The 25,476-nt window shown below is 44.4% G+C and overlaps 2 protein-coding genes across 6 annotated transcripts in view; one reads left to right on the top strand and one right to left on the bottom strand.

Annotated features, from left to right (window-relative positions):
• trak1a (trafficking protein, kinesin binding 1a) overlaps positions 1–25,476 on the top strand; it is a 34,059-nt gene that overhangs the window by 4,347 nt on the left and 4,236 nt on the right. Inside the window, exons 2-16 of one of the 4 annotated variants that reach the window (XM_088387422.1) lie at positions 4,214–4,300; positions 11,889–14,281; positions 14,384–14,454; positions 18,425–18,619; positions 22,536–22,612; positions 22,900–23,016; positions 23,112–23,212; positions 23,591–23,699; positions 23,764–23,842; positions 23,908–24,038; positions 24,110–24,184; positions 24,272–24,409; positions 24,553–24,629; positions 24,698–24,928; positions 25,045–25,370. In XM_088387422.1, the coding sequence (XP_088243548.1) occupies positions 14,421–14,454; positions 18,425–18,619; positions 22,536–22,612; positions 22,900–23,016; positions 23,112–23,212; positions 23,591–23,699; positions 23,764–23,842; positions 23,908–24,038; positions 24,110–24,184; positions 24,272–24,409; positions 24,553–24,629; positions 24,698–24,928; positions 25,045–25,370 (1,690 nt within the window). In that variant the 5' untranslated portion in view covers positions 4,214–4,300; positions 11,889–14,281; positions 14,384–14,420. Of the gene's footprint in view, positions 1–4,213; positions 4,301–11,888; positions 14,282–14,383; positions 14,455–15,498; positions 15,682–16,759; positions 16,915–18,424; positions 18,620–21,397; positions 21,713–22,535; positions 22,613–22,899; positions 23,017–23,111; positions 23,213–23,590; positions 23,700–23,763; positions 23,843–23,907; positions 24,039–24,109; positions 24,185–24,271; positions 24,410–24,552; positions 24,630–24,697; positions 24,929–25,044; positions 25,371–25,476 lie in introns of those variants that run through there. The other 3 variants (XM_088387425.1, XM_088387423.1, XM_088387424.1) reach the window with 3 other exon arrangements.
• LOC148391559 (inactive serine/threonine-protein kinase ULK4-like) lies at positions 10,913–13,740 on the bottom strand. Of its 2 annotated transcripts, none has more exons than XM_088387437.1 (8): positions 13,435–13,740; positions 13,211–13,310; positions 12,973–13,112; positions 12,854–12,887; positions 12,459–12,560; positions 12,311–12,394; positions 12,153–12,228; positions 10,913–12,085 (listed from the first exon to the last, which is right to left on the bottom strand). In XM_088387437.1, exons 1-8 carry the CDS (start codon positions 13,609–13,611, stop codon positions 12,028–12,030), a joined length of 771 nt encoding a protein of 256 aa, XP_088243563.1. In that variant the 5' UTR covers positions 13,612–13,740; the 3' UTR covers positions 10,913–12,027. The 2 variants fall into 2 exon arrangements, with proteins under 2 accessions (XP_088243563.1, XP_088243562.1); XM_088387436.1 differs by having other exon boundaries at positions 12,719–12,887; positions 13,435–13,735.

The raw sequence follows: 25,476 nt of genomic DNA, 5'->3' as shown, positions 1-25,476 counted from the left end.
AACACATACACTTGCCCCCCCCCCCCCCCCTCACCCCCCAACTCTGTCACACCTTAAAAAGCCAATTATACACTTTTCCTCACTTCTCCTCATCCCTCCTCCTGCTTGGTGTCTCCCTTCTTCTTCTTTGCCATCAACACAGGTGAGAGGAGGGAGAGAAGAGTGCCAAGTTGAGGATGAGGTGAGGCTAAAAAAAAAGGAAGGAAGGAAGGAAGGGGAAAAAAAAAAGAGCACACGTAAACAGTGTACACACGGCTCTGGTTATAAAATATGACATAATCCATCCTATATCGATAAATATCAATACATAGTACAATGATCCATTTCACCTTTTGCGAATGACATCAAGTCGCACCTAAAACCACTTTTACCGTCAGGAAGGACAAAAGGAAAAAAAAAAATGTTTTGATCAGCTAATTTAGCCACGGACGAGAATCTTGAACGACACTATGACTGCAATAATAATGATAAATGCTACGGGCTGGAAAGTGAACATCGGCGTCACTGTGCATCAATCCCATTAGCCAACTCCAAATGCTGTTTTGTGTCTCGGGGCACTCCAGCCAACCAAATGTGAAGTTTCTGCAACCCCCTTTCATGTCTGCAAGAGAACTACTTCATCATCCGGACAAATACAATTAGGCACACGTGGGGCTGCTGTCATTACCAGCGACGGGTACAATCAATCCAGATCACAGTCATTTGGCCAATGCAAATCAATCCAAGTAGGGGTCGGATCACGACGTGACCCCTTCGCACAAGTAAACAATCAAGAAAGGACTTAATCGGGCTCTGGGAGCGTTGAACGTTCCCAATCGGCTCGTCGGAACAAGGCCGTAGTGACGACACCGACACGCATTTGTGAATGAATATAATGTCCGTGCACAAAAGCAGGAAAGGTCAGACCAAATAAATAGCTTACTTGGAAAGCTTATTACAGATCACTCATGATTAAATTGGAATAAAAAAAAAAAAAAAGCATTTTTTGTCACAAATGATCAATGTAAAGCCGGACACGTGCGGACACTGTTTGTTGGGCGTTGAACTTGTGCACCATTGCAAATGAATCTATCTGGGACTGTAAATAAGATTGGGAAAGCATATTTTAAAACGGCAGTTCATCTATGAAAATGGTAAGCTACTTTGGCAGGCAGGGCACACGCGTGCATGCTTTTCTGTGTGCCACTCGCACGAAGCAGATAAGGCCAATGAACGCACACGCGCAGCATGTGATTCTTTGGCTAAAGGTCAGAGTAAATGTAATTGTTTGAAGGTGTGTCTGGGCTCTGATAGTGCCCAGCGAAACAGCAGGCAGCCTCGCCAACGTTAATGTCCCCAATTTAGCACCTAATTACCACTCGGCTGGCTTCATAGCCACACTTATCTAACCCGGGTCCAGGCAATTTAATTTCTGATTGTATAAGCGCAGAGATGGAGCCCGAGTTGCAGAGAGAGGGCACCCACCAGCGGTCACGTGCCCGCTCGCCGGAATAAATGAGAGAACAAGCGCAAAAGGGGGAACATGTTCAATATTGTTCATCATTTCTGCCAATAACGAGAGGGAGCAAAACAGACCTAGATGGGAGCGCGCTGACACCAATTTGCTAAGTTCACGTCACTCTACTGGTGTCAAGAAATGAGTTGATGAGGAGAGAGAGAGAGAGAGAGAGGGTGGGATGGAGACAAATGCTAGCACTATTGCTGATAAGGAAAGTATTTGGCCAACGGAGAGAAATCTCGAGCAGGGTGGAAGAGAAGGAGATGCGAGTGGGCTACTCGTGATGGATAAGAGGTGCAACTTTAAATTCTGGCCGAGGCCTACTACATCGTCGTCAACAATCATGGATGCTATCAAGTCTGACCAAAATATGCAAATCTGGCACATTTCACAAGTGACTACATTGCGCTAAAAATACAAGGCCCGTGCTTAAAAAAAAAGTCAGTCAAGTGAAAAGCAAGACATTGACCACAGTGAGTAGCACCTACTTGTCTTTTTCATCAAAATGCAACTTGCAGCAGATGAGAAATGCTCCTCACCTCCATTCTTGTTCACTTGCAATGACTTTAAATACGTAAAATAACGTTTTGTCAGACAGAGCGCAATGACTGATTCCCCTGACTGCAATAGAGCTGAGGAATAAATAAAATGGGCACAATCTATAGCCCTGAGTAGCAGTAAATGTCCTCTAATAAAAGTGGCTGGTGGTAATTAAAATGTCATCCCGCACCATCGACCAGCAACATCTTTGCCTCTTTCTATTCTTCTTCCTCATCTCATTTCTCTCCCTCCCTCAATCTCGTCTGCTTCCTGCAGCTATTCACTTCCATTCGTCAATAGTCATTAAACACAATCTGATTGTCGCATCACATGCGCATGTACGCACACACACACACACACACGTTTGTGATGAATGTGGGTAGGTTCAATAGATGCTCAGCGTCTTGCCTAATTGCAGACAGACAGCTTTATTGGACACAAAGACAAACAGTGAAACATTTATTCATTTCTTTGTTTCATACTGTTCGATGCCACCGGCGCTCGTCTTAGATAGTTTTTCAGGATATTGGATTTTTTTTTCCGTAATAGGAAATTTTCAGGCGAGTATTCAACACCTGGTTCAAGTCAAATGCATTGCGTGCTTGATATATATTTTTCAGTTTGTGTGAGTTTAGATAATTGTGGTCATTTTCAGCATAGGAATTACGTGGCTACAGTTTACCCTATCAATGTGTTGGATTTGAATATTTTACCACACACTCAACATGATGAATATAATGTTTCATTGTGTATGCGCATGTGTGTGTGTTTGTACCCAGAAGAAGTGGTGCAGTACTCCTCAAATCAACAGATAATAAGACACTGATCCTGATTGGCTAAGGGCTGTGGCTTTGCATAGGTACCCAATCAGAAGTCTGTCAGACACATTGACGATAAGCAACACATTTCTAGGTTGTAACAGTTTTGATCATCAAATGATGGTACCTATATTTGGAAGTGTTCCACCTTTTCTAACATTGTTCAGCTCAGAAAATGAACAATCGGTGTGACATGAAAAATGCAGAGTGGCGATGAAAAAACCGGCTGGCCTTGTGCTGGCGCACACCTTATTGATGTGTATTGACAACAATCAATCATTTGCTAATTCAGGGCAGAACACCAAGGTCAACATGCACGCAGACACACACACACACTACTGAAAAAAAATAAACTTGCCACTTTTCCGACAGTCATTATGGGAGTGCTCACACCAAACACAAGTGTGTATTTACGTTTGCACACGTGTGTGCGTTTGTGACTGCAAGTGTTGAAAGGCAATCCCAAAGCAATCTTATCACTTCCTCACCGACTCTTGTACAAGTTTATCTAACGCTGACAAAATCACGCACACCCCATTTTTCACGCCACTGCGGAGCTAATTTAACACAACGTGCCCGGGTGAAGGCAGAACTGAGGAAACCAACCGTGTGGGTGTGTGCAACATCTTTGTCTCACTGGGTGCTCGGAGGGAGCGAGACGGGCAGGTCAACTCTGACAGCTATAAGACTGCAAAAAGAAAGTCGAGAAATCTCCATTAAATGTGTGCGAGTCATGAAACATTTGTAAGCTATGTGCCGTATAGCTCCACCCGAAAAAATGGAGTCGGGAAAAGACGGAGAAACTGCGTGGAACTTTGACCTTGGTTATCATGTTGCGTCAAGCAGGAGAAGAGACGGACTGTGTTAAAAAAAAAAAAAAAAGGATCTATATGTCAATAATGTAGAGCATCTTGTTCCTGCGGATCTTAAATCAGCAGGGGAAGCGGTGGCTGTCTATACGGTGGCTAAATGTATATGCAAGTCGGCAGGGAGAAGGGTGAAACGCGGGACAAGCGGCTAATGAAGCATTTGAAGTTACTTCCAACATAGTGTAGAGCAGCAGCAAAAAAAAAATGAATGTCCAGGGTACATACATTTATATTATCATTCCCACAGCTGCTGTGCTAGTTAGCACAAAGGTTACACAAAGTACAAGTGCCGCGCCAACAACCTCAGGCAGCATTTTTTTTTTCCCTTTTAAAATCAGACTGCTTAAGATAACACGCATGGCGCACCAGAAAGACAATGAATGTTCTGTTCAATATAATCCCAGCAAAGTCATGATGGATTGTCCGAAATGGAGGTGGGGAACCTTTCATCAGCTTGACCAGACTTGCCTCTTTTTCATTTTTTTCAGACAGAAACAAATCATCCGTCTGGGATTTCCGGACTCTTCCACGGTTTGTGCCAAATGTTGGACATTCATTTCCTGCAAATTTGACCAGTGAGTACAACCACTCTCTCTTTGCTCTTCTTCTTCTCCACCACCCTATAAAGCCTTTTAGGGCAACGTAAGGTGAGCAATCCCGATAAGTCGTCAGCGATGATGAAATTTTTTTTTATTTCTTGTCAACTACTGGCTTTCTATTTCCAAAACGCTACATCCGCTCACTCCGTGCAATAACGACTTGGAAAGAATTTTGCTGGCCAACACTATTATCACTATCGCCAACACCCTGCAAAAGTGTGTGCGTGCAATTGTGTTTATGGTGGAAGAACCCCGAGTTAATTAATTAGAAAGGCCAGTAATGTGTGTCTTGCTGATAAGTCCCTCCCTCCCCGCTACCCATAATGCTTTGCTGAGCTCCAACACTGCGGCGTATCCACTCAGCCAATTAGCCCAGATAGTGACACACTGTACATGTGCATTTAAAACATGCACACAATTTCTTGCACATCACACACACGTACATATAGATACACACACACACACACACACACACATAGACTATGTTGTGTGTAAACAAACTCATGGAGCGCCTGTCTTTGTGCCAAGGGAGAGGAAAGGAGAGGGAAGAGGGAAGGGGGTGAATGCATATCAGGGTATAATTAGAGCAGAGTTGAAGTACTAAGTTTGTTTTGGGCTCTCAAATTGGAAATGCTCAATGCAAATAAATTCAGTTCAGTGTCAATTACCAAGGCGAGCTTCAGAGTTAAAAAGCTTCAAATCAATTTCAGCCCATCCGCCCGTCCGCCCGAGACAGATTAATGCTTCACGCGCGCGCACAGGAGATGGCTTGCCTCATAAAAAATGAAATAAGTAAGTGCTGACAGACATTTACTTTTTGCACACTTCAGCACTGGCGCAGTTCAGCATTAGTTCATTATTTGTACAGAAGACAGAATGACAATGAGGCAAGAACAAAAAAAAAGAAAGGACCGAGCGAAGGGGTGCATTTTTTGTTTTGTTACTTGTGTTCTGTGATTTTGGAATTTGATGCTCCCGTAGTTGACGTTCACTCTATACAAGATACAATCACGCTATGGATCATCAAAAGGGCCTAATATTTGAGTTTAGAGGCGTCGAATTCTTGCATCTCCAAACCATTCACTTTTCAGGAACACAAAATTGGCCTTTTCAACATTTATGTATATATAATATGGATAGCTACATTTTTGTATATGTGCATTTTGCTCAGACAATGAGGTCAGACGAATAAAATCCCAGAGGCGAAAGAAACGAGTTTTTCCAGGAGCGTCACCGCAGAGAAAGATGGCAAAGAGCAAAGCAATGATTATCTGTCACTTTCTTAATGTGTTTCACCGTGTTACATCACTTGAACAGGACTCCCTTCGTCTATTCATAAAACACACACACACACACACACACACGCTTAATTGCATGCTGTTGCAATACTCCATTGTAAAGGCTCCAAACATAATCGTATCGTCACAATGGTGACACGGAGAGTGGCGAATGACACATTGTTACAAGTGCAGCGTTTTTGTTTCCGGCAAATTTCAACTTTCCATTCAAAAGCCCAATGGTGCCTGCCGTCCGTCCATCCGTCCGTCCGTCTGTGTGTCATTGCTTTAATTGACACGCCGCTTTTCTTTCGAGTCACATCAGCACTGGCTGGAACAGCAAAATGAGAAATGCAACTGTTAGGATACAAAAAACACCAAAGCATAACGGGAGGGACTGTAAAACACTGAGACACTCCAGGGTTCGAATCTGTGTGTAAAAGTGCTGCAGATTTACTTAAAAAAAAAAAAAAAAAATCATTTGGTACACGCAAATCATTAATCAATGGTTGGACAAGGCTGCTCTTGTTAGTTTACGTTTGGCAGTGACACGACATTGCACAAATCAAGTCGTATAAATGCATGCTTGGACATGTTCTGTTTGAGAAAAAAACAAAAAAGAGCCATTGGGATCAACTCAAAGAAATTGAGACGGGACCTCTATCAAACAATAAGCATGTCAAGAAAGCTTGCTTAAGCATATCTGACGTTCTGCGAGCCCGACATCCATCTTTATTAGCGCACGGACGGCGACGCAACTGATTCAACAAGCACCCTATTAAGCCAATAAAGGCCATGGCATTGTGTAATCAACGCCAAGGAATGATGGCGCACTACATCATCATTCCGCTGACACCCCTTTGGGAGGCAGCACAATGGACTTTTCCGCCATTCCCAAGGCTACGCAGGCCACTTCACTAATGAGCACACGGGGGACAACCGTGGACCCACCGACCGAGTGGGGCTTTAATAGACTCCTTCCCTGCCAGGAACTAGGAAGCAAGCAAGGAAGCGAGCAAGGAAGGAAGGAAATGTAAAGAGAGAACATTGGAGAGAGGGAGAAAAGAGCAGTGAGCCACGACATAAAATGCAAGAAGCCTCTATCTATTATGTTGAGAAACAAGGGAATGCTTCTAATTATATCTCAGTATAATTTCATCAAACTTGGCTCATGATTTCATACTTTGAGCTAACATAGAAAATGAGAAAATTGAACCACGGCCCTTAGCTTTCCTTCGTGGAGTTTGGATTTAACGCAATTTAACGCGATTTCAATCCCCCCCCCCAAAAAAATGGTCAATTACAGTGCTTGGAGCTGAGTGATCTGTTGACTTTTTGAAAAGCTCCGCACACTGTGTGTGTGTGTGTCATTAATTGTGCTTCTCTGCATCTGCATCTCATTCATGTTAAATTGGTGGAGATAAAAAGAACATGCAGCTAGCTTTAGAAGAAAAAGTGGAGTATTCTGGAGGTGTGATGCGGACACTTTTAATTACCTCTCATTAATTTCAAACCTCCCGTCCAACTTCTTTCACTCAAATCCCTAACAGAACTTTTAATTTGAGCAAAAGTGTTCACGTATGAAATGCCTCCCCTTGACTTTTTTAATATTGTAATATTTGATTTTGGCAGCTTTCACAAGGGCAAAGCAGCATTTTATTGTAAGGCAGACACAATTTGCCTGATCAAATGTCCTCATCTCAGAGGTGCCCACGCTGGCAGTTACGTCATACTGTCTGTCCATGTCAAGTAGCTACGCAGATGTCTTTGCACCTCGGCGGAAGGAAGGAAGGAAAGGAAGGAAGGAAAGGAAAGGCACATCACAGCGACGCCACATCACATGAAATGATTCTCGCTTTGTGCATGTGCAAACACGTGCGCTTTGCCTCCCTGCGTAATTACACTGCACCTGGCAGCAACACACACATCATCTCATCTATCATCCTCACACGTCACATCTAACGCACCTAATATCCTCAAAGAAAAACAGACAGACAGACAGACAGGCAGACAGGCTCCGAGAGCAACAGGAAGAGAGGCAAGCAGACAGATGGGAAAATTCAGCCCAGGAATTTTTGGCATGATTCCGTCATTTGTTGGGCAAATGACTTCCAAAATATAACTTATGAGCTGAAGCAAAGCTGGTGAACTCCTTCATAATTTGGACTGAGGTGAAGCCAACGTTGCTTTCTCAACACGTTCATTCAGGGGCCAAGAAAGGCGACTTTCCATCGTTTGCAGCATTTGAGACTCCTGAACAAGCTGGAGCGTGGCCTGGAAAGCTGCCTTTCACTCCCAAGTAGAAGTCTGCGTGACTCTCTGGCCATCTCCTCCTCCCCCGGTCACTCCCTGGCATCCCCCTTTCCGCTGGTAAAAGCAGCATGTTGTCTTTGGACGGGTGCCCTTCCGGCACAATAGCGCTCGCTCGTTCTCCACTGCTTTATTTATAAATGAGCAAAACTCAGTGGAGTGGGGCCAGGCAAGGGTGATGCGCTGGGTCAAAGAGTCCATGAAAAGCACAGTGCCTGCCTGCCTGCCTGCTTGCCTGCCTGCTTGCCTGCCTGCAGCGCATTCGACAAGGCCTTGGCACACCATCTCATTGCTGTCATCTACTAAATACGGCGTGCCAATGGATTGGACGCTCATACGTCAACATAAGACACTCCGCATAAATAGCCGTGAAATGCATACATTCACGTCTGAATTAGGTTCGCGCTCATATCCAATCCTATAAATTAATGGGCAGTCGGTGCAGCACACGATTTCTACCAGCTGATATACAGATTAGTAATGCTCAGTTTAGATTGACATTGTAAGACGAGTACAAATGTAAAAATGTCTTTATTTCTGGTTATTTGCTGACCGTTCTGTAATCGGGCCACTGCATTCTCGCTTTTTTGCACATACTATATGTGCCTGGCCTTGGCAGGTCCAGAAAGTACGCCAGCTATCTGCCGGGATAGTCTCCAACTTACCTGCCCAACAGTACAAAAATGAAGGAATGTATTTTCATGGGAAAAGGAGGGGGAACATGCTCAGAGAGCGAGAAAAATAAGTCGGAGGATGTCGGTCTGCTCGCGTGTGTGCATGAGCATGTGTGCGTCCTCAGCATACTCTCACAGCTCAATAATGATAAATAAGTCAAGCCCCCCTCTCCTGGCTTCAAGCCATCTCTCTGCTCCTGTCACCCCTCCTCGCCCGTCCGTCCATCCATCCGTCCTTCCGTCCCAGTGGTAATGAAGCAACAGTAGATACAAGTTGACAAGTGTGCAGACTAGAGTTTCATCTTTATTCATTGTGCGCTGGTGGGCCACCCCACTAAGACCCCTTTTTTGTGCCTCCTTCCTCACTTCCTCACTCACTCACTCTTTCCATTGCTCACTCACGTGCATGTCAAAATAATGCATCATCTTATGACTGCATCATCAACCTTCTCTATCTAGATCTTGTCGATTGATGTCCATCTGTCCGTCCAGCCAATGCATCATCGAAACACTGACATTTTTTTGATGTTGTCACTAGTTTTGTGCTATGAGTTTTCTGTTTGTAAACAAGACTATCTTCATTTTAATGTCAAATGTGTAGATATAAAGGTAAGGAAATGAAATGCATCTTTTGCCTGTGCCACCTACTTGATGTGTCTGGGGGCCTGAGATGAGGTCAGGTGAAGTCAGGTCAGGTGAGGTCAGGCCAGCAAGCAGTGCAGGTTCAGTTTGATGCAGCTCTGTGACTGCTGTGTATGCCCTTGACTTGCAGCTGGGCTGCCAAGCATGCCTCTAGGCCCCCACAGCTGCCTCATCATTACTCTTCATAGGGATCCCATGCCCCCCCCCCCACACACACACACTGAGATTTAGTCACAGCTACACACACAAAAATAGACAAACGGAGACACACATAGAGACACTCACCCCTTCCCGCAGGCTCCTCATTAAGCCGGTGTAGGCGGCAGCGGGAACCGACCACAGGCCCTCTGGGGAGGGGAGAGGGGAGGGTTAGGGGAGGGGAGGGAGCCTCTCTTCTCCTGCTATACAGTCATAGGAACACATGGAGCATTGGTGAGAGGAGGAGGGGGGGGGGGGGGTGCTGGTGTTGGCGCTGGAGCTGCCGGCCCAGTTGAGGAGCAGAGTGGAAGTGAGGGGAAGGCAACATGATGATGATGATGCCCTTGCTGTACACAAACTGGGGGGGGGGGAAAGGAAGGTGAAACAGGGTCAAGTCCACAAGGGAGGAGGATGACATCTTGATTGCAAGAAAGAAAGAAAGACATTCAAATGGACCGAACCAACATTAAAAATTGTATTAGAATGAGAAAACCTGCAACGCAAAACAAAAAGAAGTTAAAAAAAAAAATCCCCCAAAGTGTGAGTATTATGGTCCTTGCACAGCGAAAGCATGCTAATAATACTTTTACACTAAAAAGTTGATCTAAGGAGCGCACCGCAATGCACTCCATATGAACTTCTTCTGGATTCTATTTTTAGTAAGTGTCAGCACTTGCTTTTTTTTTACAAGCAAGCGTGCTGCTTGCTATTTAGTCAAGTGGAAAGTTGATGCCGCTGTGATTCACAAGAAGCAGGATGTTGAATCATGGCAATACAAACCAGGAAGAGGATTAATACCATCATGCTAACAAGAATGTTCAATGAGAAATTTCCAGTCGACAAAATGTCAACCAGTGCATCGAAAAACAGGATCAACACTTGTTGAACAAATGCTTGAATATGTTTTGTTGTTCAAGCTCATCTTTTCCCTACAAGAGGAATACTCCAGGATATTCTTCGAGCATTTTTCTTTTCATTTCCCCTCTGAATGGGCATCATTCATCCGCCCGCCCGCTTTAAGATGACAGCAGCACTGTGAACTTTTGGAATGCCTGCATATCCCCAGTTTTTAAAAAGCCACCAGTGAGTAAAGCAGCCTCTTAGGCGAAAGCCCTCCAGGAGCCAACAGGAAAATGAGATCTTGTTTGCTGCAAAGACCCAGCTTCCCAAAATTGCATGTCATTAACCCACAAAGCAGCAGCAGCAGCAGCATTAACATGAGCATGCCTGCATCTAATGGGCGCTTCATCTGGAGAAGGAGACAACCAAAACAAATAGACGAGAGGCTGAGAAGACACTTGGCTGAGCTGAGCTGAGTTGAGCTGGGCTGGGCTGGGCTGGGGGATCCAAAGGCACTGTATCACTGTTGCCATAGTAACTAAACCCAGTCCTGACACTCCAATCATCAGGACTGCAGCAGGAGAACCCCTGCTGAGACACACACACGTACACACTGATAGACAGACACACACAAACACACACATAAATCAAGTATGTGCTGTTTTATTGGTCATCTGTTTACATCACGATAGCAAAATACACACACACACATAGAGAGCGAGAGAGAGAACCCCTGCTGAGTGTGTACAGACTCTTACAATTATGGAGAGACAGAAACACAACTGTGGGTTGAAATTCACCGCTTTGTCCTTCTCGCAGTAATTTGTCGTCCTGAGATAAAGTGGGGAGAGTAAAAAGTCTTCTGGCATTTTTCATTCGCAACTAACACACACGGCGGCGGCTCAACATTTTGACAAAATCAACTTAGCATCTTCAAGAGGAAGTCAAGTCGTTATGGGCAATATGCAGCCCCTTTGGTCTCCACACGGAATTCCGATTAATATTGTGTTTGGAATATGAATTAAGCATTTTTGATGGGTCTCATCCGTCATTTTGCATCACGTGCCAAAGGGCTCAGGTCAACTCAGAAAAGAGGTGAGCTGTCATCTTTGAGTTTTGGTTCCTTCAGAACATTGATTTTTTTATTTACTGTATGTCATCCATGAATAGCAACAGGCAAAACAATGAAATACTCAATCACTAGATTACTAGAAGAAAATAACGAATATTCACTTTTTGGGAATCTTTTTACTATGTATTATGCTGTGATTTTTTTTTTCCTGATGACTCAAAAAAGGTTAGAATCTCACTGACATTGGGTGAGGGCACCACTGATGGAACCGCCTAACATTTCCATACTTTGAGTGACCGTTATTCAGAGAGGGAGGGAGAGAGCTGCCGCATTTCAGTGTTAATAATGCCACCTGCTGGACAATACTGGTATTCTATTAAAGAATAAATGATTTATTCTGGCGTTGCCATGGATACAACCCAAACAAAGTTTAGGATGTCGGTGCGCTCCACTAACATAGTACATTTTCCATGAGTCATGCACTGTACGTGTGTCATTGTTTGAAAAATGAATTCTCATCCTTTTAATGTGCACCTTTTTTTCCACAACAGGTAAAATAATGTTGGAGAAAAAAAGCAGCAGCAGCAGCAGCAGCAACACACATTGAGCACATCGATCAAGTTTTGTGATACACGTTTGTGACACCCTTTGCAGGTTTGCTCAAGACATGGTCCTCTTGTTCATCTTTCTCTAGTTCTTGTCTTTGGCTGTCCAGAAAGAGTGCTTGAGTAACTCTGGCAAGTTCATTCTTTAGAATAACAACAACAAAAAGCTTAGAATTGTTCCATATTCGACGATTCACAGCATGTTTGTACCTCTTCTCAGGATTTTTGTAGAGTAAACCTTTCAGAAGATGTTGGAAATCCCGACTTGGAGGAATTGTTGGAGAAACTGTAGCAAAGCATCAATAATACAACCAAGTTGAAGATAAAATACTATATTGGCCCTTAAATGTCTGTGTTAGCGTAGGAACCTTTCTGTGTTGGAGATGCCGCTTCCTGACCCAAAATCATCTCCTTGAGTTGACTGTAGCAACTGGAGTAGAACGGGGGTTTACCTTGAAAAGCAAATTCAGGAGTTGATTTCAAACCGACTACTGCACGGCGAGCTTTGAAGCGTACCAGTGTACATGTAGTAGAGAACACAACCCAGAGCCCAGAGGTCCGATATGCTGGTTGTTTCGGATCCCTGGAGAATCTCTGGCGCCATATAAGTCGGTGAGCCTGCAAACCATTTCTGTCATGTCGTGATCTTATAATGAAGTATTAGAGCCTTCAGAATAATTGCCCTTTGACACTTGTCTGAGATTAAGGGACTATATAAATCGACTTGATTTTCCATTTAGGAATCTGCAATCATCAATAGATGATTGACTACTAACCTTGAAACCTTTTTTTCACCATAATGTCTTGATGTTTTGTCTCATATTTTCTATTCCCTGCTTCTTCACATGCCGAACACAATGAAAGGAAACCTTCAAGAGTGTCTGTCTCCATCTTGGAATAACAGAAATTACCTAATTTTAACATGCCACTACTATCCAGCAGGATCTGTAGGAGAGACACCGTCAGAGTGCTCAGAAATGAAATATTGGAATATTAGGATGTAGATGGCCCTTGACACAGATGGACAAACCTTAGCAGGTGTCAAGTCGGAGAAAATGATTCCTAACTTGTGGATGTGTTCCAGTCCTTGGACCAAGTCCCACCCAAACTTTCTGGCCACATCTTCTGGCAGGCATCTATCCCGAATAATCACAGACTCCAAGGTACCACCTAGCACATGACCACAAACTTCTTGTTATATGTTCCAAGCAACTGGAGGAAAAAAAGACTGTGATTAAGAATGACTCAGCGGGAGAGTCGCAACTGACCTGTACAGAGCTCCACCACGAGCCACAAGTGTTTTCTGGTCTCGTACCACTCGTAAAAACGGACAATGTTTGGATGATCCAGATCTTGGCATAGACGCACCTAAAGAAAGAAAAAAAAATGGCGGTGTGGATTTTTTAATCATCTCTAACAAAGATCACACTTTCATTGGAAGCTACTTGCAAGCATGTGAAAAATAGCTGTGGAGCAAGAGAGTGTAACCTACATGGTTGGTGATTTCAGGCCTTTTGGCTTTGTCAGTGCATTTGAGGGCCACATAGTTCAGACTGCCTATCCTCCTTCCTTTATAGACAACAGACGTCGAGTCTCTTCCCAGCTCCTCATATAGGTTGATATTCTCCATGGGATGACGACAAAGAGCACCCACGGAAGCACAGAGCATGCAAACGCCAGATAATAATTGGATTATTTTCTTCAATTCATCTTTTTTTCCACACAACTGAAATATTCCTTTGAGCCACGGATTTTCAATCTTTATGAGAGTAGTTAAAAGTACAAATGTCAATGGCTTTGATATGACATCACAATCAGTATAGCTATAATCACATTTAAGACATTTTTACACAAGCATCTAAATGCCCACTGTGAACAGGACTTTTACTTTGAAAACTCTTGATTATTTTATTTTGAAAAGGGGAAGTCAAGGTCGTAACTTGGCACGTGACATAAATTCGATGCTTTTATTTTGAAAATAAAACGGAAGTTGCAGTAATCACTCGGCACCTGACAGAATTTCGCTGCTTTGCTTTGTTCTCGTTTAACGTTTTACAACTGCGGTGGCAGACTCAAGTGAAGTCAAATTGAAATCAGGCAGGCAGGCAGGCAAAAGGCATTAGTTCTTCGTTTTGTTTTGTTTTGAGCTGCTATGTATGTTTTTATTTTTTTAGTTAGCGAGATGACTCAAGTTGAAATGTTTGCGTATTCTTTCAGTATTTCTCCGTGCTGCTTCCGCAAAAGTAGTTAACGGTGGCAAACTTTGGTTTGTGAAAAAGAGAACAGCTAGGGATTGATTTGATCATTTATTTCATCATCTGCGCTCTCTTCCAAAAACGGTAAGAAATTGCGTGCGTGTCGATGACTGTTTGTCCCATGTTGTCTGTTCATAGTTTACTGAAAGTGGAGCAGGTGCAAAATGTGTTTCTTTACAATTGCAGAGCGAAAACGGAGACGTGGAGGTCATCCGTCCACTAAATGAGTGATCTTTTTCACAGTTTATTCATTTCAGGTACTTAGACACCCCTTTTGAATTGTATTGATGAATGACTTCCATATTTTTTATATTATATGTGGCAAAGTTGTTTACATTTTCATTCTAATGCAGTTTATTCCAATTTTAATCCATCCATCCAAAATATCTAGTTGTATCTAAATGGTTTGTAGGCTTCAAGGAATAAATGACCTTAGTAATTCTGAAGTACGTACTATATAATGTTGGATTCGACGGCCAGGAAGCTAAGCGATTCTTCAGTTTGTTTGCTGTCAATATCACATGATCCATGAAACATTTGCTGACTTTTGGGTGCCAATAAGTGTCCAAGAAACAAATGTGCAACTGGATTTCTGGACATATTCAATGCAAAATAACCTTGATCCGATTTGCAACATTGTGAGTATTGTTAACTACTGCATGTGACTGCTGATAAGAAACCTCCTAGACAAGAGAATCATCGAAGTGAGCAACCAGATGAAGAATGGCAAAGACTGGCCATGTATTGGTTTGTCAAGCGGATTACGACAGCTATAAAACCTTCGGCTCATTTCCATACAAGTATATTTGCTTTGTGTCATCTTTTTAGTCCTAACTTAGGGTATGGATGAGCATCGTTAGTTCTAGCCAATTTTTTTTACACTACCTACCTACCCAGCCCCCATTTTCCGAAGTAGCAGTTGTGCTTGTTAATGATTGACCAGCACTCAGACAGGAAGCATTGATTGCATTCATTGATCATAAAAGTGCCATCCCAAATAGTTGTGCATTTCAAATGTTGCACAAATATTGAGCGTGTTTAGCAGCTGGCATCCTGAACAAACGTAAAGTGCCGTTGAAAAGCATTCTATGGCCTTGCATTTAGACTTCTAAAATGGAAGTTAAGTTGTCCTTCCTTCTCTTCCAGGTGAAAGACAGCACTTGGTGGGACTTTTGCATGTGTCGTCATGGTGGTGGGCTCTCCTGCACGACTTTTCACATCCACTCGGGCTCAATTTCAGTTAGTGCAGCCTTTGTGCCGCTTGAGCTGCTCCATGGCCGCTCCTTCCTCATAGTGGGAGCTACTCGGTGCCAAGCTGGACCCGAAGGTTCCTCCTCCCCAAACTTGTTCCGCCCCGTCTCGGCATCTAACCTGCGCCTCCGAGCCAGGTATCCGTTTGGCCAACGACGAGGAAGAAGAGTATGTCAGTGAGGCACGGCTCAATGGATTCAAGGTTGGCTGCAGAGATGCAGAGACCATTACTGGTATGTAAAATTGCATCTTCATTGCAATGGCTTTTAACCCTCCTCACCAATGCGGGTCATTTTGGATGCTGTGGGAAAGTCCTCCTCAGTGGGACCGTTGTTATGTCACGTCCTGTTAGTAAAGGCGCTCCAGGGGATCTCAGCTTCCAAATCGGCACATCATGCTGACATGCTAATGGGTATTCATTCAAAGGCCTCAGCTCAGCGCACACACAAGATGACCTTCTCTAATTTCAGTCCCCATCCTAAAAAAAAAAAACCCTTGCACGGAGGAGACAATGCAGGCACATACACGGACGGGATCTAAGAATAAAGACATTTGAAGGAAAAGGACCTCCCTCCCAATTCCAGCAACCACTTCCTCTTATTGTGTCAATGTTGTGGCTCATGGCTGATTGCTTTTGATGGTGCATTGCACACACCAGTGAATTGCTGGCGCTGCCAATATTTACATTTACTCACTTGTTTAATCATCTTGAGTTTACAATTGCAGTATGTATTTGAAGATGAAGCTCAAATGTTGGCTTTGTAGTGCAAATCATTCAATGAGGTTGTACTCAAAGGGCATTGCTGCCATCTACTGGCTTAACTTGGCTGGAAAAAAAAATTAAGAGCATTTTTCTCCCAGATTGTATTTGAAGCCCCAGCCAGCAACCTCACCACCCCACTTGTGTCTTGTTTGGGTGCTCACAAGTGTCAAATGTGAATAATTCCTCTCAGCAGCAAAGAGCTGAATCGGAATTGTCATGGTGTGGTGTGGCTCATGCTTGCTTGCCGCCTCCGTTCTCCGGAGTAACCGAGCCGACTGGGATGCAAAGACTTGAGTAAGTCCAGGAATGCTTTGCAAGACTTATGTAAGCGAATCCAAATTGCTGGAGTTGGTTGGCAAATTTGCAACCATGAGCGTTTGATGCAAAAGTCCTCCTGTTTCAAATGAAAGTTGACAAGAGGCAGCAGAGGCAGCAAAGGCAGCAGCGCTCGTGTGAGGCGGTCCTTGTGGCTCTCGTCATTGGCATGTGAGGCATGGTGTCAGCCCTCGTGTCCTATTCACTCCTCCCTCCAACTTTTTTTTTTTGCACCCTCTGCCTTGCACTTCCTGTCTCACCCTCCCAATGCATTTTCTCTCTCTTCTCTTGCTGTGGAGTCTTTTTTGTCCTTGCCCTGTTTGGGACTTGTGGAAAATGTGATAGGTCAAGGGCTCCAGGTTTTTTGCTCAGGCTTAAGGCAACATGAGTGAGTACATTGCTGTCTTTCTACTCTTTTCACTTGCTGTGCTGTGCAACATTTTAGATATATGGAGCGGAACGTTGGTTCCCCCACAATCCCTGTCAGTGGGTTTTTCCCCCCCCCGTCTCCTTTCTGTCACTTTGTTGTCCTTCCCATTCGTACGATGACACGCCAATAGTCTGCTTTGTTTCCTCGGCACTTGACCTTTTCGAGTTCCCAAACAGTTCTGGAGTTGTCTCTTCGTTTGGTGCATTGCTTTATAGAGAGAGGGCAGCCATGTTAGCCGCTTGGACTTGACCCCTACTGTTGGAGAAAATAGATTCCACTGACGTGACATAGACGGACGGTGGGAGTTGAATCGAGCGGAAAAGTTTCACTGCAACAAAGTCTTCTCAGCTGTTGCATTTTTTTTGATGAAAGCCAATGGATTTGTCAAATAACTTCTGAAGTCCAGAATGACTTTTGCCATTTGTAAGAGTCATCCCACATAGTATGTTCCAGTGTTTGTTTATTGCTCTGTGGTGTGACTATTCTTACATTTGAACTTGAACTTTGGGTGTGTTGGTGCAGCTATAAACTGCTACTAATGCTCCAGGTTGTCCACCACTGGAAAAATGATACCTGGTGTCAATCCAAAACCAGCCTTGTTTTTGTTGCATTGTGAAAGAGGTCTGCTGAGGTTTGCTTCTTATGTTTGCCACCAAAGCACATTTTGAGCAAGATGATTTTTTTGAAGCTTGGATGATAAAATGGTTGTATTTGCTGTAGGCTTCGTCCGTTGTGTGTATGCTTCTTGACCACAGTCGGGCTTTCAGTCTGAATGAGCAAATTGTGTGAGAGAGACGGCATTGTTCATGAGAGAGAGAGAGAGAATGACGTCCACAGACAGAATGGAGGACACTGGAACAGCAGGAAAAGGACAGTCAAAAGCTGTGCCACAACAAAGGCTATTTATTAGAATCACTGCCCTCCATATACATTGGAACATGATTGTTTTTTTTCAGAACCCCATCAAAAAAAAACAACCCAACTCTGACAGAGTAGTGGCAATTTGATAAGCAGGTTCAGTTTATATTTTGAATAACACAGTAAATTGATTTGTGAACAGATGCATATCACTCAGAGCTCAGTCTGACTTTTTTTTTTCTTTTCTTCTCCATTCCCCCATTTTAAATGAAGGTGACAGAAGCCCAGATTAAATCTACGGACTTTGTAGACTGTAGTTTGCCTTTCCAAAAATAAGTCTTTTGATCCTAATGATAAAAAAAAAGGTAATATCACAGCTGTTAATAGAGTTTGAGGTAAAGTACTGAATGACGCTGTTGCTTTCTTACAATCAAAACAAATTGTTTAAGAATGACAAAGAATGAAGAAATAAATGCCTTCACTTTATGCAAGCATTTCACCACTAGATGGCGTGAAATGCCATCAACTTGTCATATCCCTACTAAGTTCTGTACTTTTTTTTACTTATACCAACCCAAAGAGAAAGAATGACTTTTTGCGTTTCTTTCAGATGTGTGTAACAATGGTGACTTGCCGGAACTTGAGATTATTAGCCTTTTGGAGGAGCAGCTGCCAGTCTACAAGCTGAGGGCCGACACCATCTTCGGCTACGAGCAAGATGACTGGCTGCATACGCCTCTGGTGGACCCCGACTCCTCCCTCGACTTGACCACGGAACAGATAGAGGAGACCCTCAAGTACTTCTGTAAGTCTCTCCGTCTGTCTGTCGGTCCGTCTTGTTCACTTTCATCCCCTTTGCAAATGTAACACTTGTCTTTATCCTTCATCATTTTTTTTGGGGCACGTCGGCTTGAAGAGTATAAATTTGCTTCTATATTTAGCCCAGCAATCCCATCAAAAGCGGAGTCAGTCTTTCCGAGGCACGCTAGCATAGCTACGCGCATTGACTTTACTTTTCTTCTTTCTGACTGACGACAAGGGAACAGCTGACACTTTTGTTCTTATGAAGTCCAGTCGAGTCCATTCTGTGCTGCTCTTTGGATCCCTGTCGGAGTCGTGTTGCAGCTCAAACGAATGGTCAGATATCAATATCTGTTTCCACGTAGCCACCCAAACGTTCATTTCTTTGCTCATTTTTCCCATTGAGGTGGCCTGGGACTGACTCCAACTAGCTGCTGTCTAGTATGGATTGGAAGTTTTCAGGAAAGAAGTCATCTGTTGAATACAGAATATGACCAAGCACATGTTTGGGGTCATCACATCCGGTCTTGTGCAGCCGAGCGACATCCTTTTAATGTGACGACTTTGTCTGCTAAATAATATCAGTTCTCAAATGCGACATCATATTTTCATTTCGATCTTATTACGTAATGATGGAGTTCCTATGTGGTCCACGTCATCTCTTCCAACTCCATGCTGCTCAGCCGTTGGCTGCTATGGCAACCACTCGCAAGGACGGGAAAGGGGAGAGCGAGGGAGGGAGGGAGGTTGTGTGTGGTGGAGCTTGCTGACGTACTCGCTTGAGTCAGATAGCATTGCTCCTCTCATTGGCTGTTCCAACTGGCCCACCCTGCCCACTCCAGCCACCGTGTCATGGTTTGTGCTGCAAAACCCGTGACTGCTGCACACTCTGCAGCTTTGGATCGCTGGAGTCGCTGTGAAAGGATGCTGGGCTCCTCGTGCGGAGCAAGTGCCGGACGGCCGGGCGGGACTGAGCAAAAGACAAGATGGGATGACAAGATGCTGCTCTTATTAGGCATACTGGAGAATAAATCCACAGGGAACCATTGATGGATGGGGACAAGAGAAGATACTGAACAACCGTCAAAGAGATGTCCGGACTCGCTAGATAGAAAGGCATGCTCTCATTTATGTGAGACCAGAAGAAGAGTCCTGGGAAGTTGTCAGCATGGCACCGCAAACAATATGGAGCGCAATAATAGGCTGGCAGCAAGCTGCTAATGAGTGTGGGAGCAAAAAGGACATGCACAACATTGGAGGGTGGGCCAATACACTGTGAAGAGCCCAGCTGATCATCTCGGAGCATGCTTGGCCGTCGGACGCCGTCCAATCCAAGCGCGTCTCCGAGCAGCGACCATGAAGAGACGGGCTCAGAGGGTTGGCAAAGCAGACTACTATGAATTGGACTGGTACTATGAAGAGTGTACTGATGGTAAGAAACTAGAGCAAGTTATCCAGTCATACTGCACAAGAGTTGAGGTGACTCGTTTGTTTATTTGGAGTTGCCATACTAAGAAGAGAGAGAGAGAGAGGATGATCGCCCTTTGTGCATGTGTGACATAATGCTGTTTGATAACCACGTAAACTCTATAAGGCACAGAGCAGGATTAATGGTGATGTGTTTCCCCCCCCCGATCATTGCACAAACTGGGTGTTTTGCATTTGGTAGCAGAATTTCAGACTGTTTTTTTTTTTTTTTTGATGCAGCTGAGTCACTGTGGATGCTCTGTGGGCATATTGTCTAAAAACATCCATCCATCCATCTATCCATCTATCTCCCTCAGTTGGAGACAGGAGACTAGTTAGCAGTACTTTACATGGTCATATTGATTCTTTATTTTGTCATTGATTTCTTGATCCGTGGAATATTTGTCATGTTTTGAAGGAGAATGTCAACGTTGCACGTGTGACAAAGATGTTACGTAACAGCTGGAGATATTGCAGCCCCCTCCCCTCCCCTCACCCTAAATAAATGTAAGCTGCTTAATATTATTCAGTTCAGCTTTGCAGAAGACTAATTCGATGACACACCTTAGTTGAACACATCTCTATGGTCAAATGATTTGAAAACTTTTCAAGGAAGCGGGGCATCCTTTTTTTCTTTCCCCAGTCTTGTTGTTTTTGAAGTGCTGAGCCACAATTCAAGAGTCATATGTTAAAAACTTTTGTCAGATTCAAGTTATTTCTGTGACCAATGTAGCTTTGTCGGGGATATAACCAAACTAACGTGAGAAGGCAACTTATGATTATGCATTAGAAGTTTGCTAATATGCTAAGGTGAATCAGTGCACAAATAGTCGAGCAGTCCTGCATCATTCCAGCTATTGAGTGGAGTTACTCAAGCGAGAGGGAACTCCCAAAGCAATTTCTGTGATTGGCAGCCACTAATGAGCACAAAGTTGAGCTCTTTGGAAACAAGCCACATTCATTTATGGGCCACTAAAGACGCTGTGGCTGGTGGCTGGTGGCTGGTGGCCGGCCACACCCTGCAAACAGGTGCACAACTGTTTTTGTTTGCCTGCCGGCACCAGAGAAACTCCACAGGACTGTCACCTGAGGAGGGGGGGGTATTATATTTCGCACACCAAAGTGTGCCTGAACATGTAATGATTATTTGAAACCCTTTGAGCATTTAACAACGGAGTAAAATACCCATTGTGCATGCTATTTGATCTCATCTGAGTCATTGAGTGACAAATCGCAGACAAGGGGAGGGAGGAGTCAGGTTGTCTGATTGTCAGCGACAACTTGCACCACACACACACACACACACACACACACACTGGAGGCCACGAATGACATCAGACAGGCTTAAGAGCTCTCAGATGATGACCACAATTCTGTAAATGACAAATATGCAGCATAGTGCCATGGAATTGCACCTGCAGCAGCCGTTGCGCTTTTGAGTGGCCAATGGCACTTGCTCCCTTTCATGCTGGTGACCATGGAGCCGAGGGCTGGCCAGAAGATGTCACCGAATTTCTTCATCTACCTCAACAAGGAAGCACGGAACAAGAGGAGGAAATGGATTGTGCAAGTCAGACAGAGCTAGAACAACTGCTGGGAGTGGATAGAATGGATCAAGTTCTAAACCAAGGTAGTTTCTCGTGTTTGGTTGGACCTGGCTTCAATGACTCTACCGTGCTCGTCATTGCTCTTGCTATGTCGCTCTGACGTGGAATCCTGTATTTGTGGCTGAGAAAGCATTTCCGATTTGACTTTGCTTGAAAGAGATATGATCTGTGCAAAGTATAATATTTGATTCGCATTTTGCCACTTTCTAGTTTATAGGTTCAAACTTCTTTGTTGGATTTCAAAACCTGTTTGTAAAGTGAAGTACACTAAGTATGTCATGAGCAGTCAATTGTGTAAAGGTGACCAGTTAGCATTTTTATCAACCTTTGCTATCCCATCTCTTCTTCATGCTATCTGGATTAGCCGGCTTGGCCCTTATCACACCGCGTATTAAATTACAGTCACCGACAGAATTCAGGTCACAGGTCCGTCCGTCCCTTTAATGACAACTTGGAGTAAATAGGACAAATAAGAGAAGTCTCAGTAAAACAACTTAAGCGTTTCTGTGTAAAAGTTTCTTCTTGAATTGGGTTTGTATGACAAGATTGTGGTTATGCACTTTTAGCATAGCACCGCCACTGGTGCTCGCATTTCCAGTGCACTGGCAAGATTTATGAAATTGGACAACTAAGATATGTTTTCATTCCCTTTCTTTCATGAGCTGGTGTTTTTTTTTCCATTTAGTGTTCATCTGTTCATTATTGTCTAGGCGTTTGCTCCTGGCCTACCTGCGCACAGCGCAGGAGGAACTGAAAATCATCGATTTGCATTGTCCACCTGTGTTTTGCATTTTGGGAGCGCTCTTCATTTGGTTAGGGTTAGTAAAGCTTTGCTCGTTCCCGCAGTGCTGTGCGCCGATCGAGTGGGACAGATGACAAAGACCTACAGTGACATTGACGCCGTCACTCGACTGCTGGAAGAGGTGAGAGAGACGCTTTCTTTCAAATTCATCCACATCAGCAGCAATATGACAACTCCCATGACTTCCAAGATTTCAACAATAGTTGACATTTCAACCCAAAAATGGATTTTCACTGAAGAACCTTCTCATGAATGTTATTGCTTGATGTCAGGCCTATTAATGATTGTTGCCTAACGACGCAATCGGAGCGTGGACATTCTATTTCTTATCAACTGTCATTTAGCATTTTTCAAAATAAGGCTTGGACTTGTCTTGAACTCTGTCCCTCTTTTGTTGTTGGTGTGCAGAAGGAGCGCGACTTGGAATTGGCGGCTCGCATCGGTCAGTCACTGCTCAAGAAAAACAAGGCCCTGAGCGAGAGAAACGAACTGCTGGAGGAACAAGTTGAGCACATCCGAGAGGAGGTGGGTTCGGTCGGGCGGGCGTGCCTGCATCAGCAATGCGAGGATGTGCCCGGTTTCAGTGTTGCTTTTTTTTTTTTTTTCTTGGCCACAATTAGGTCTCCCAGTTACGCCACGACGTGTCCATGAAAGATGAGCTGTTGCAGTTCTATAGCAACGCGGCTGAGGAAAGCGAGGGGGAGTCCGTCACTTCCACACCGTGAGCTTCCTTTCATTTTCTTGTCTTGGTGAATGCATTTCAAATTGGGTGAGGAAAATGGATTTGGGAAAAAAGGAGCGATGGCAAACCTACGTACACAACTTTTTTCTCAGCCTTCTTTAATGACCTAAGCAAAGTCAATGTGATCCATTGCAATTCCATCCTCCCGCACATTTCAGTCCAGTTCGGTTTCACCCGATGATCTCATTCACCACCACATTTTTGTCGGGGCCATTTGGAAAGGTTCTGGGATCAAATCATAAATAGGATGGAATTATTTCTGCATTTCAACTGGTTTCACCTCATTCCATGATGTAGTATTTGTCTCTTTCTACACAGCGAGTGTTGCTAATTCTTTGCATGCATGTGCTTAAATAGCGTGCGAGCGAGCGAGAGCAACGTGTCGACACCGACTTGTTTCCCCCTGGACCTCTTGCAGAAGAAACTGAAAGATCTAGAAGAGGAAAATAAATCCCTACGCTCTGAGGTTGGCACGCACGCACGCGCTTGAAAAAACTCCGACAGCTTGAATGTCCACTGTCATGCTCTAGGCCAGCCACTTGGAGACAGAAACTCTGTGCTATGAAGAAAAAGAGCAACAGCTGGTCAACGATTGTGTCAAAGAACTTGGTGAGTATTTCAGCAGTTTGGTGAGACGGACCACTTTGCTAATTTCGTCTTTGTGACGTTGCCAGGTGTGGCAAATGTCCAAATCTCCTCTCTGGCTGAAGAGCTGGCCCGGAAGTCTGAGGATGCTTCCAGACAGCAGGAGGAGATCACTCATCTTCTCTCCCAGATAGTTGACCTCCAGAAAAAGGCCAAGATGGTGCGCACTTTGACAATATTCTATTTTGATATCATACGTTTTATTGACCAGGTTGTTTGTATATTTGACAGCACGCTGTGGAGAATGAAGAACTCACACAGCACCTAGGAGCTGCCAAAGATGCTCAGCGACAACTGACTGCTGAGGTCAGCTTTGCCCCCCCCCCACCCGTACAAGACGTGTTTAATATTTAGCTTTACTTTGAACTGGCCCGTTCTTTGTCTGTGTGCTAGCTGCGTGAGTTGCAGGACAAGTATGTGGAGTGCATGGAGATGCTCCATGAGGCCCAAGAGGAGCTGAAAAACCTGCGAAATAAAGTCGTTCCATCAAACACTCAGAGGCGCTTTCATTCCCTGGGCTTGTTCCCAATGGTGAGCTTCACAAAGTAAACAAGAAGACTGTGAAGGAAAAGCAGATCATTTTTCTTCTTCTTTTTTTTTATCAATTGGTATGATGTTATGTTATGATATCTGAAGTCACGGCAACATTAACAAACTGCTTTTTTTCTTCCTAGGACTCTCTGGCAGCTGAAATAGAAGGCACCATGAGGAAAGAACTTCAGATGGATGACCCAGATGTTGAGGAGCTAAGGTAGAATTTGAAAGCGGCTTTGCCTCAAATGCCAACTGTGATTTTTTTTTGTGTGATTTTCACCTTAGACTGCAGCCCAAGCGTGTGTTCCAGACTGTGAAGAACCTCAACCTTGTTCGCCAGCAGCAGCAACGCTCGCCCCTCAACATCCCGGGCTCCAATCAGTCTTCATGTATCACTTCGGGGCGCTCCAGCAGGGTTGGCACCCCTCGCTCTAACTCGGTGTACGGCAGCGAAACAGGAAGTGGAATCACGCTGGATAACAGAAGTAGCTGCATCCCGGAGAGCCCGGATAACGGGTAGGTACCAATCATTTCATGACTTAGGTTGTACATCCATATTGGTATAGATCCACGATATGTCCTAATGTCCTCTTTTCAATTCCGCTTTATCGATGGATTGTCTGGCGGTGCAGGTGCGAGGACTCAAACAAGCGGCCCCCGGGGACCCCGGGCACCCCTGGCGGTCGGGACCTGGAGACAGCCTTGCGCCGTCTGTCCCTCCGCCGCGACAACTACCTCTCGGAGAAACGTTTCTTTGACGAGGAGAGGGAGAAGAAGCTGGCCTTCCTGGAAGGGGAGGAAAAAGACGGCAGCCAATGTAGCCCAGGCCCCGGGACACCCACCGAGAGTCTCTTCTCTCTCTGCTCGCATCCGTCGTTGGGGAGCATGTGGACGGGCTACTCGTTCAGCGCCAGATCCTACCTCCCGGAGAAGCTGCAGATCGTAAAGCCGCTAGAAGGTGAGCGAGTCCCTTTCATCCCCCCCGCGCCGTGGCAGACAATCCCAGTCTTTGCCATTTTCTGTTATGTGGCGCCATCTAGTGTACAATGTCTTTTTTTGGCAGC

The sequence above is a fragment of the Syngnathus floridae genome, chromosome 10 (genome assembly GCF_059516105.1).
Source record: "Syngnathus floridae isolate MCC-2025c chromosome 10, RoL_Sflo_1.0, whole genome shotgun sequence".
NCBI lineage: Eukaryota > Metazoa > Chordata > Actinopteri > Syngnathiformes > Syngnathidae > Syngnathus > Syngnathus floridae.
Note: the sequence above shows the minus strand (reverse complement) of the source record. Positions and strands in the feature narration are given on the sequence as shown.

Bases quoted from the DNA above. Each gene is read 5' to 3' on its own strand.
- LOC148391559 (XM_088387436.1), bottom strand. From the start codon at position 13,611: ATGCTCTGTGCTTCCGTGGGTGCTCTTTGTCGTCATCCCATGGAGAAT. The intron at 12,395-12,458 runs GTACGCTTCAAA...TTGCTTTTCAAG, and splicing joins TCTCTACTACATGTACACTG to GTAAACCCCCGTTCTACTCC. The intron at 12,086-12,152 runs GTACAAACATGC...GTTATTCTAAAG, and splicing joins TACAAAAATCCTGAGAAGAG to AATGAACTTGCCAGAGTTAC.